This window comes from Artibeus jamaicensis, unplaced genomic scaffold, assembly GCF_021234435.1.
Source record: "Artibeus jamaicensis isolate MK-2021 breed Jamaican fruit bat unplaced genomic scaffold, CSHL_Jam_final contig_1128, whole genome shotgun sequence".
NCBI classification, from domain to species: Eukaryota; Metazoa; Chordata; class Mammalia; order Chiroptera; family Phyllostomidae; genus Artibeus; species Artibeus jamaicensis.
In genome coordinates this window covers 190424-201915 of record NW_026521220.1, presented here as the reverse complement: position 1 = coordinate 201915, position 11492 = coordinate 190424, and the positions used below count along the sequence as shown (strand labels likewise).

Sequence of the window (11492 nt, the reverse complement as noted above, 5' to 3'; positions counted from 1 at the left end):
CACAGGATTTCATGCTGAAATGACCCCTAAGTCAGGGTCAGTAACACTTCATCCCAGAGACGTCATCAGTTGCTGAACAGGCATACAGTCACACAATGATAAATGACCAGGGTTTTATTGAGAAAAAGTGGAAATGGGGAGGCTTTGAAACCAGCCCAGTCTGAGCAGACAGGGGTGGCAGTCCCAGGGGTACAGTGGAGAGGTGGCAAATGGGAGATCTGAGTAAGCAGAGACCCAGAATGTGAGGGCTCAGAGTCCTAGGAACACTCCGAGGGGACCACTGTCTTGTCCACAGTGGTGCCATCGTGTGTCACGTGGCAGCTGAACTGGCTGGCAGATTTCCACTTGCTGGCTGACATGCTCAGGTAGCTGCTGGCCGCATACTTGTTGTTGCTCTGTTTGGAGGGCTTGGTGGTCTCCACACCCTGGGACACAGGGCTGCCATTCTCCTTCCAGGCCACTGTCACGGCTCCAGGGTAGAAGTCACTGACCAGACACACCAGTGTGGCCTTGTTGGTGCTGAGCTCCTCAGAGGAGGGTGGGAACAGAGTGACTGAGGGTGCAGACTTGGGCTGACCTGTGGGGTGGGGGAGGGGCGGGAGGTCAGGTGTCTAGTTCAGAGGCCACTCTGGGTCTGAGGGTCCTTGCCATGCACAGCAGTTTGTTGTTGTCTTAACACAATTCTCCACTTTCCTGAGAAACCTGGAGCCTTGACACCTGCCTTCACCTGTTCGTGGTATCATCCTCTGCCCCACTGACATCCGACTGGCACCCTCTTGGCTGTGCTTATTCCTGATAAGAGCATCTGTCTGTCCTTCTGTTTGTCCCCAGAGGAGAAGATAGGAGCTCTCTGAGCTCCTCTGGGGCCAGTCTCTGTACATTCTGACCCGAGAAACCTCTGCTGGGCTCCTGGGGTCTTTGTTGAAAGGAGCCACATTTTCTCCAAAAGCTCTCTATCCTGGACCTTCTTTGTCATAGTAGCATTTTGTCTAGTCCAAGAGATGTCTTTCTGTCTGTCCTCAGTCTCTGTCCTTGTACAGTTGTCTCACCCCCTGCACACTCAGTACACTGGTCACACAGCTAGAGCCTTCATGCTGTAGATGGTGCCTTTCTTTAGTGAAGTTTGTCCTGCAGAGACTGAGGGACCCACCTTGTCCTCATCCCCTGTCATTGCCTGACCCTTCCTACAGCACCTTGTCCTCCCCACTGTGCTCTTTCTCCTGCAGGGCTCTCCTGTCCCAGCTGGTAAAGGACACTACATGACAGCTCTGTGGTGGCACCCGGAGTCCCACATATTTCCCTGCTTATGATAATAACCCCACACTCCTGAGGTCCTTCCCTTAACTTTACACCTGTGTGTCTCTAGCCATGACCCTGAGGGGTCTTGTCCCTTCAAAAGTGTGCACATTGTCATCCCCTCAATACTACTTACCCATTCCCTCCCCAAAGATAGAACCATTAGTAACCCCTAAAAATAAATCTAGAACACTGGGACTGGAAGGGAACACAGAATGGAGCCGGTCATGAACCCAGCCTGATCCTGGCAGACCCACATGAGAGCCTACAAGTCACTCTGTCCATTCATCAGTCTGTGAGGTCAGACCTGAAGGTCGGCTAGTGACCAATGGAGCAAGGAAGACATTAAGAAGAGGGACAGAGGGAGCTCAGGGTCCCCATGGTTGGGATGCTGTGTGAAAGCTTTGCTACAGGATATGACATGACTCAGAAAAAGTTGAAAACAGCAGAAAATTTCCAAGCTGCTGGGAGAAGCAAGGAAGGAGGGGGAAGGACAGACTCACCTAGGACGGTCAGATGGGTCCCTCCGCCGAACACACCACACTGTGACACAGGCTCATACAAAAACCTCTGTGGGAGGCCCTGCCCCTCCCTTGAGCACCCCCAATTGCAGCTGTGATGCAAGAAGACTGAGCCTCTGTCCCAGGCTTCTGTCTGCTCTGTATAGGTCCCTGAAACCCCTACCCCACTCCCAGCTGCAACGTGTAACTGGACCAGTATCTCCTTGTACTCATGGTGGCGAGGAAATCCAAACTCCAGAATGTAGGTGTTGTCTGGGATCCCTTGTCTCCATGATCTTCACCAGGAATGAAGATCAATTTCTTAGGAGACATTTGTGTCAGTAAGGAGTCAAGTTCCAGGTGAATGAGCAGAAGGTCTCTTCTTCCAGGGGTTTGGAGAATCCACAACTGCACCAGGGAAACCATGACCCTAGGGAGCAGTAGCCATAGGAATGTACCAGTGGCCCCCAGCTGCACCCTGAGGTCTCAGCCTCATCTTCCCTGGGGACACATGAGTATGGGAATGCCCCGAGAAATCCTTCAACTTGTACTGTGAGCAGTGCCAGTCCATCTTCCATGAGGATCTGTGGAGACTCCCCCTTTTTCTTCCACAGTTGGTTTTTATAGGATGAGGGTCTGGTGGTCCTGAATCCTGCATTCATGTTCAGGGCGCCCTTTTGGGGTGGATTCCGGCCCTGGGTTTGGAAAGGTACAGGGAGCAAGGATTATGTTGTCGTGTATATGCAGGAGCCATGGATGTTCCCAGGTCATGCCAGGTCCCCAGGAGTCCCCAGCAGGGGCTCTAGCAGAGAAATTCCGTCATTGCCACAACACTGGCATGGACACTAGAGGATAATTGCCTTGTACTTGCAAAGCAGATACTGACACAGTGTTTCATTTGTTATTGTTTTATATGTTAATTGTCCCCTTAGTAGGGGTGAAGGGAACCTTTTTTTATTTTGTGGAGTAGAAAATAAAAGAAGAATCTTCACTTTCTAGTTTCACTAGAGAACACACACTCTTGTGTGAAGGAAGAGCACTGAATGCTCCCTAGTGATAAGTCAGACTGGGAGTGGTGTCCTGAGAACAAAGGAATTGCGGTGTCACCAGGGGGGCAGAAGGGTGAGGCCTGAGCCTGCTGTGTCCCAGAGTACACAGGGCCCCTGACCTGAAGACGTTAGAATCTTCTTCCTACTGCTCTCAAATTTCAGGTGACATGCCCTCCCTGGGACAAGACATGGTGCTCCCTCTGCACCCAGGAAGGTGCCCTTCCTCATCTCTTGTCCTGCCCTCCTGATGGCAAACACCACTGGCTCCCCTCTGGGAACCAGCCTTGTGTTTGCTGCAGGACAGTCAGTGTGTGACTGAGCTATGGTCGCTTGAGGGACTTTGAGACACATGCTTAACAAACATGTTGCTCCAGATTTCTGTGGCTCTGTGGTGACAGGCAGAAGACAAAAGTCCTCCTTGTAATGGTTTACCCAAGTGGTTTTCATGAGAAAACAGGGAAGTTAAACAGCTATTTGTGTAAGAACAAGGCTTAGCTCAAGGCTCTTATTCTCCTATGTTTCTGCCATTGACCCTCCTGAGACCTCCTTATTTACCCCTGACCCTGAATGTGCCCAGAAGCATCTCACTCAGCCCTTTTCTCTTCCCTCGTGACAAAGGTCCCTGAGGCCATCCTAGCAGAATAAGTACATATTTTGAGTGATGGCTTCCCCCTAGTACTGAGATCATAGCTCTTGGGTAGAAGGAGTGGGTGAGAAGCCAGGGACACAGGATTTCATGCTGGAATGACCCCTGAGTCTGGGTCATTAACACTTCATTCCAGAGATGTCATCAATTGCTGAACAGGCATACAGTCACACAATGATAAATGACCAGGGTTTTATTGAGAAAAAGTGGAAATGGGGAGGCTTTGAAACCAGCCCAGTCTGAGCAGACAGGGGTGGCAGTCCCAGGGGTACAGTGGAGAGGTGGCAAATGGGAGATCTGAGTAAGCAGAGACCCAGAATGTGAGGGCTCAGAGTCCTAGGAACACTCCGAGGGGACCACTGTCTTGTCCACAGTGGTGCCATCATGCGTCACGTGGCAGCTGAACTGGCTGGCAGACTTCCACTTGCTGGCTGACATGCTCAGGTAGCTGCTGGCCGCATACTTGTTGTTGCTCTGTTTGGAGGGCTTGGTCGTCTCCACACCCTGGGACACAGGGCTGCCATTCTCCTTCCAGGCCACTGTCACGGCTCCAGGGTAGAAGTCACTGACCAGACATACCAGTGTGGCCTTGTTGTTGCCGAGCTCCTCAGAGGAGGGTGGGAACAGAGTGACTGAAGGTGCAGACTTTTGCTGACCTGTGGGGTTGGAGAGGGGGAGGAGGTCATGGTGTCAGGATTTATCCTGGGGGTTCTTGACCTCAGTCTAGATGCCAGTAGCATACAGCCATTTTTAGGGCATGCACCCCAATTTCATCTTGAGTCCCCTTTATCTAGTCAGTGACAGGAGGGGAGAGTTCCTGTAGGGAAAATGTCAAAACCTGACTCTTGAGAGTGCTGGTACCATTTTGCACATCATTGGTCCTCAGGTCCACTGTCCTCATTACCTGTCATCCTACCCTGTGCTCCCCTGGTCCTGACTGTTTATCTTGAGAGCTCATCTGTCCTTAGAGAATGAGTACATCTATCCTTCGCATAACTTGAAACCAATTCCTGCGCCCAGTGTCTTCACAAGAGGGCCTGTGTCTGTCCTGGCTTCAGGCTGTCCTTCATTTGAGGGATGGCATATGTTGCTCACGGTCCCCAGAGCCCATAGCTGCAAGGAGGGCTACAGAAGTGAGGAGTGATGGGTGTTATCACTGTGGGCTCACTTTTATGGGGTTACCTGGGTTTCCATGGAACATGGCTGTTGAGTTCTTAGCCTGAGCCTGGGACTGTTCTGACTAGGACTTCCCGTTCTGGAAGCTTTACTGGGGAATCTGGCTGTCGTAGAACATCTATCTGCTAGGCCAGCTCTGCCCTTGTCACTTCTCCCAGGAGGTGTCCCCAGCCTGTGTTCTGGGCACTTGTTCTAGGCTTTGTCTCCCAGTGGAAATAGGGGTTGGGCAGTCATTGGGGCCTGTCTGATTGTCCCCCCACCTATTCTGTTTGGAGCTCCCACCACCTGTTCTGTCAGGGGGTCCTGCCACTTGTTCTGTCTGGGGGTTCAGCCTGTCTGGGGGAGAAAGAAAGATCCAGAACTCGAGGCTGTCTCACGGGAAATCTCCCTTCCACTCTGTCTGCCCTGTGTCTATTCCTCCTCCTCTTCCTCCTCCTCCTCTTCCTCCTCCTTCTCCTTTCTGGGTCTCAGTGAGGAGCTCCTCTTATAGCCCCTCTCTAACTTCCACTTACCCAGAAGAGGCAGAACCCAAAAGTGACACACACATGTACCATTCAGGGGACCCCAGCTTTGTACCCACATCCCATAACCCTGGATGACCATGGAGAGGCCCCTTCTCTCATGGCCCTTCAGTCCCTTAATTCTCCTAAGACCTCAGGCTGTGAGATCTGAGGGACCAGTCTCCTGGAGATGAAGAGGCAATGTCCCCTTGAGACAGATGTCTGGGCCACAGTGCAAAGTGGCAGAAAACAGAGCCTGGGTTACTCCGGTGTTGTCCCCAGCAGGTGCCTCAGGAGTTAAGAATTAGAGGGCTAAGACAGACAGCCAAAGGTGGGAGTTCCAGTATGCCAGAGAGATTCCAACCCCATCTCAACCCCATAAATGAGAAAAGGAGACAAATCAAGCCCAGCTTCACTCTGGACCCCAAGCAGGAGTGAAAAGGGAGACTCACCTAGGACGGTCAGAAAGGTCCCTCCGCCGAACACATAACACAGTGACACAGCCTTGAACACAAACCTCCTGTCACCCCCTCCAGCCCCTGCCCAGGCCCACCTGCAGCTGCACGGGAGGCCCAAAGTCCAGCCTCCTTGTCACGCATGCTGATCGGGCAGAGGGGGGCTGGTGGGGGCAGTGAGAAGGGTGGCCCTGTGGATAGAATTTCCATTCTCTGGAGCTGTGGGGCTCCATGAGTTCTAGGCTATCATGATGTGGCGCGGCAGAGAATGTGCTAGTGCTGAGTCAGGATTTCCACCTGCCTCCATCTTTGGGAAGGAGCCGTGTTCTGGCCAAGCCCCTGGCACACTGTCACTGTGGAATTGTTTATACAGAGTGGCAATGGGTCTGGGAGCCCTGAGGAGAGCTGGGAATTGTGGGGAGGTCCTGGATGCCATCACATCCCCAGCACACGAGGTCAAGTCGGGTCAGGGTTGGGGATGGAAGTGTGTGTATGGTAGTATCACATTCACCCCAGTACCTAGACCAGTCTGCAGAGACCCACGTTGTGGTGTCCCTGCCCTCAGCTGAGCCAGCCTCATTGGGAGAGTCACTGAGCCCCTCCTGAGCAGTGTGGGCAGCTTCAATCTGTGTGAGTCCATGGGCTGAATTAGAGGTGCAATGGCCCCTTCAGGACCCTGCACGGTCAGCCCGGTGGTCACTTCTGCCAGCACAGTGTTTCCTGTGAGCACTCAGTGTGTGAGTTCCTGAGCCCCCCTTACACCCCCCGAGTGACAGATGTCCGAGTTCACCAAAGTCAGTAGCACAGGGTGCAGCACCAGCCTTCCCAAGACATTGCAGCCCTGGGCTGAACGTGCCTGTTGTGAGTGGGAACCTGACACCCAGGGGCTCAGTCCTCATTCTTGTCCTGTACATCATCTGCAGGGCTCACTCAAGGGACACACAGGCCTGGGGTCCTTCTCTGACTGCATCAGGGCCGCTGAACACTCTTCCTTCCTTTGCCGGCCCACTGTTGAAGGCTGTACTCCCTCCTGGAAACTCCCTCAGGTTTCAGTCTCACTCTCAATCTGGACCAGCGTGTCCCTGCCCTTTGTCTGGTCACTGATGATCTCTGGAGCCGGGACTGCAGTGAGCTGCCTCTCTTTGTTCGTGTGAACCTGGGGTCCCGACTGAACACCTTCCTGATCTTCTGCAGGGCTTCTCAGAGCGATGCCCTTTAAGGGCATCTTTGTAAATGGATGTGTGTCTTAATGAACATCATGTGTGTGAGTGTGTGTATGTGCACCTACACATGTGTGTGTTACTGTTCTGATTTTACCCATAGAAGGTGAACTGATTATTGAAGAGTCAATGGCCTGTTCTTAGAATTTGATTCTTGACTTTGATAGAGGAGCAGGCAGGTCACTGAGAACACTGGACATTAGACCTTGGTGTGGGATGAGTGGGGGCTGGCCTGGAAAGGGATGAAGAGAGCACAAATGTCCTGCCAGCTCACATAGAGCGGGGACCCTGGTGATACCTGTGAGAGGTGAGGGTCACTGTAGAGAGTGTGAGAATGAGCGACCAGGTTCCAGAGACTGAGGGTCTTGTGGTAAGAGTGTCAGTGAGGGAGCAGTAACTGAAGCACAGAGCATATCCTCCCTGGGAGAGCAGGAGTAGTGGTGGTGGGGTCTATAAACAAGAAGGCAGTTCCTAGCCTGTGAGGATGAGAAGCTTCCAGATGGGGTGGGGGCCATGCAAGGCTTGTGAATAAGAAGAATGAGGATTTCCTGGAAGAGCACTCAGGAATGACCCTGCTGTCCATGGGGACACAGCCTTGGGATTGGACATGGTCCACAGAAGAAAAGCAGTAGTAAGGAAATTTCAAAGGGAGGGCTCTCCTAGGTCATATGCCCTTTCCTCCTTTCTGGAACATTCTACGGGACCTGTAGGTTAATAGTGAAACTGCCACTTAAGGAAACTTGGAGGCTATTTTCCTGAACATGGTCTACAGGGCCAGAGGGTTGTGTCCACTTTGCATTTGGTGGAGTGTGGACAAAAATGAGTAAAGCAAAGATGAGCAGAGAACATGATGTCTAATTGACAAGGCAGATATTTTATTGACAGATGATTCTGTTCAGGAGGAAGATGGATTGGGGTTTGTTAGGGAGATTTGTTCAGGGTCGTGTGGTTCCAACCCAGGGAGTTGTGGAGTGAGGGATCTAGGAACACTCTGAGGGGACCACTGTCTTGTCCACAGTGGTGCCATCGTGTGTCACGTGGCAGCTGAACTGGCTGGCAGATTTCCACTTGCTGGCTGACACGCTCAGGTAGCTGCTGGCCGCATACTTGTTGTTGCTCTGTTTGGAGGGCTTGGTGGTCTCCACACCCTGGGACACAGGGCTGCCATTCTCCTTCCAGGCCACTGTCACGGCTCCAGGGTAGAAGTCACTGACCAGACACACCAGTGTGGCTTTGTTGTTGCTGAGCTCCTCAGAGGAGGGTGGGAACAGAGTGACTGAGGGTGCGGACTTGGGCTGACCTGTGGGGTGGGGGTGGAGGGGGAGCAGGAGGTCAGGTGTCTAGTTCAGAGGTCACTCTGGGTCTGAGGGTCCTTGTAATAATCAGCAGTTTCCTGTGTTCTTAACACAAGTTCCCTCTCTCCTGAGAAACCCAGAGCCTGGACACCTGCCTTCACCAGTCTTTTGGACCCTTATCTGTCATACAGACATGTGATTAACACCCCCCTTGGTTGTGCCTATTCCTCAAAGCAGGGTCTGTCTGTTCTTCTGTTTGTCCCCAGAGAAGAAGATATGAGTTCTCTGAGCTCCTCTGGGGTTAGTCTCTGTACATTTCTGACCTGACCCTTCTATGCTGGGCCCTTAGGGTCTTTGTTCAAAGGGCCTCGTTTTCCTCTGAAATCTCTCCTGTGTCTTGTCTGAAATAGCAGGTCTTAGGTAGTCAAAGAGAAGCCTCTCTGTCTGACCTTGGTCTCTGTCCTTGTACATTTTTTACACCCCCTGCACACTCAGCCCACTGGTCATATAGCTAGAGTCTTCATGCTGTAGAGTGTGCTCTTCTTAGTGTGAAGTTTGTCCTGCAGAGACCCAGGGACCCCTCTTGTCATCATCCCCTGTCATTGCATGACCCTTCCTCCAGCCCCTTCTCCTCCCCACTGTGTTCTCTCTCCTGTAGGGTTCTCCCATTCCAGTTGGTAAAGGACACTGCATGACAGCTCTGTGCAGCCCCCCTCAGGCTGCATATTTCCTGTCCTGTGATCATAAACACACACCCCTGAATTCTTCACTTAACTCTACACCTGTGTTTCGCTAGCCATCACCCGGAGGGTTCTTGTTCCTTCAAAAGTCTGCACATTGTCACCCCTCAATACTACTTACTCATTCTTCCCCCAAAGATGGGACCATTAGTGTCCCCTAGAAATACATCTAGAACACCGGGACTAGAAGGAAAACACAGAATGGAGCCGGTCATGAACCCAGCCTGACCCTGGCAGACCCACATGAGAGCCTACAAGTCACTCTGTCCATTCATCAGTCTGTGAGGTCAGAGCTGAAGGTCTGATAGTGACCATTGGAGGCAAGGAAGACATTGAGAAGAGGGACAGAGGGAGCTCAGGGTCCCCATGGTTGAGATGCTGTTTGACAGCTTTGCTATAGGATGTGACATGACCTAGAAAAGGTTGAAAACAGCAGAAAATTTCCAAGCTGCTGGGAGAAGCATGGAAGGAGAGGGAAGGAGAGACTCACCTAGGACGGTCAGATGGGTCCCTCCGCCGAACACACGACACTGTGACACAGGCTCATACAAAAACCTCTGTGGGAAGCCCTGCCCCACCCTTGAGCCCCCCACTTGCAGCTGTGATGCAAGAAGACTGAGCCTCTGTCCCAGGCTTCTGTCTGCTCTGTATAGGTCCCTGAAACCCCCACCCCACTCCCAGCTGCAACGTGTAACTGGACCAGTATCTCCTTGTACTCATGGTGGGCTGCCAGGAAAGCCAAACTCCAGAATGTAGGTGTTGTCTGGGATCCCTTGTCTCCATGATCTTCACCAGGAATGAAGATCAATTTCTTAGGAGACATTTGTGTCAGTAAGGAGTCAAGTTCCAGGTGAATGAGCAGAAGGTCTCTTCTTCCAGGGGTTTGGAGAATCCACAACTGCACCAGGGAAACCATGACGCTAGGGAGCAGTAGCCGTAGGAATGTACCAGTGGCCCTCAGCTGCACCCTGAGGTCTCAGCCTCATCTTCCCTGGGGACACATGAGTATGGGAATGCCCTGAGAAATCCTTCAACTTGTACTGTGAGCAGTGCCAGCCCATCCTCCATGAGGAACTCTGGAGACTCCCCTTTTCTTCCACAGTTGGTTTTTATAGGATGAGGGTCTGGTGGTCCTGAATCCTGCATTCATGTTCAGGGCACCCTTTCAGGGTGGATTCCAGCCTTGTGTTTGGAAAGGAACAGGGAGTAAGGATCATGTTGTCATCCATATGCAGGATTCATGGAGGTTCTCAGGTCGTGTCAGGGTCTGTAGGAGCCTCCTGCAGAGACTCTAGCAGAGAAGTTCCATCATTGCAACTACACTGGGGTGGACACTAGAGGATAATTGCCTTGTACTTGCATAGCAGATACAGATGCAATGTGTTGTTTGTCATTGTTTTATGTGTTAATTATCCCCTTGGTTGGGCTGCACTTGTCTCTGCCTCCATTTATGAAGTGGAGAATGGAGAAAAAATCACCACTTTCTATTTCTCACTAGAGACACACACACTCTGAGGTGAAGGAAGAGCTGGTGAAGGCCCCTGGGGTTGGGCCTAGTGGATGTGGGGCCCTGAGCTCCAGGGCGGTGCTGTTTCCCGGGTCAGGTGGGGCTGACCTGGCTGTAGCCCACAGGACCCCTGCCCTGATGTTCTTATGACCTTCCCATGCTCTACTCCAGAACTCCAGGGGTCAGACCTCCCTGGGACAGGACATGGTGCTCCCTCTGCACCCAGGAAGGTGCCCCTTCCTCATCTCTTGTCCCGCCCTAATGACGGCAGACACACCTGCTCCCTCTGGGAACCAGCCTTGTGTTTGCTGCAGGACAGTCAGTGTCTGACTGAGCTACGGTCCTGTGAGGGACTTTGAGACACAAACTTATGGGACACGTTCCTCCAGGTTTCTGTGTCTCTGTGGTGACAGAAAGAAGACAAAAGTCCTCACCTTGTAAAGGTTTTCCCCAGTGGGCTTCATGAGGGATCAGGGAAATTAAACAACTATTCCTGTAAGAACAAGTGTTGGCTCAAGGGTCTTCTTCTTTCAAACTCCTGCCATTGACCTTCCTGGGACCTCTTCATTTCCCCCTGACCCTGAAACATGCCCAGAAGCCTGTTACTCAGCCCTTTTCCCTTTTCTGGTGACAAAGGTCCCTGGGGACAGCCTACCAGGACAAGTAGATATTTTGGGTCATGAATTCACCCAGTACTGAGATCACAGCTGGCTCCCGGGGAAGGGGTGGGTGAGAAGCCAGGGACACAGGATTTCATGCTGGAATGACTCCTGAGTCTGGGTGAGTAACACTTCATCCCAGAGGTGTCATCAGTTGCTGAACAGGCATACAGTCACACAATGATAAATGACCAGGGTTTTATTGAGAAAATGTGGAAATGGGGAGATAGTGAGGCCAGTCCAGTCTGGAAAGAACTGGGCTAGAGTCGCAGGGGTACAGTGGAGAACTGGAGAATGGGGTTTGTGGGTGAGCAGAGTCCCAGAATATGGGGGCTCAGTGTCCTAGGAACACTCTGAGGGGACCACTGTCTTGTCCACAGTGGTGCCATCGTGCGTCACGTGGCAGCTGAACTGGCTGGCAGACTTCCACTTGCTGGCTGACATGCTCA

At 52.2% G+C, this 11492-nt stretch overlaps 1 protein-coding gene and 2 gene segments (V, D, J or C); all 3 read right to left on the bottom strand.

The window, feature by feature from the left end:
- Window positions 1-99: 99 nt before the first annotated feature.
- On the bottom strand, window positions 100-3477 carry LOC119059178 (immunoglobulin lambda-like polypeptide 5). The gene is made up of 3 exons (XM_053664285.1): window positions 3434-3477; window positions 1800-2092; window positions 100-577 (listed from the first exon to the last, which is right to left on the bottom strand). The coding sequence occupies exons 1-3, from the start codon at window positions 3475-3477 to the stop codon at window positions 258-260; spliced, it is 657 nt and encodes a 218-aa protein (XP_053520260.1). The 3' UTR covers window positions 100-257.
- A 192-nt stretch (window positions 3478-3669) lies between these two features.
- LOC119059179 (Ig lambda chain C region-like) lies at window positions 3670-6847 on the bottom strand. The segment is given in 3 exon segments: window positions 3670-4147; window positions 5620-5754; window positions 6682-6847. Coding segments are annotated over 3 exon segments (621 nt in total).
- Window positions 6848-7822: 975 nt separating this feature from the next.
- LOC119059154 (Ig lambda chain C region-like) lies at window positions 7823-9793 on the bottom strand. The segment is given in 2 exon segments: window positions 7823-8142; window positions 9553-9793. Coding segments are annotated over 2 exon segments (561 nt in total).
- Between the last annotated feature and the right edge of the window lie 1699 nt (window positions 9794-11492).

Bases quoted from the DNA above. Each gene is read 5' to 3' on its own strand.
- LOC119059178 (XM_053664285.1), bottom strand. From the start codon at position 3,477: ATGGCCTCAGGGACCTTTGTCACGAGGGAAGAGAAAAGGGCTGA. The intron at 2,093-3,433 runs GTGAGATGCTTC...TTCCTGGTGAAG, and splicing joins AGGGAAGAGAAAAGGGCTGA to ATCATGGAGACAAGGGATCC. The intron at 578-1,799 runs GTGAGTCTGTCC...CCCACCCCACAG, and splicing joins GACCCATCTGACCGTCCTAG to GTCAGCCCAAGTCTGCACCC.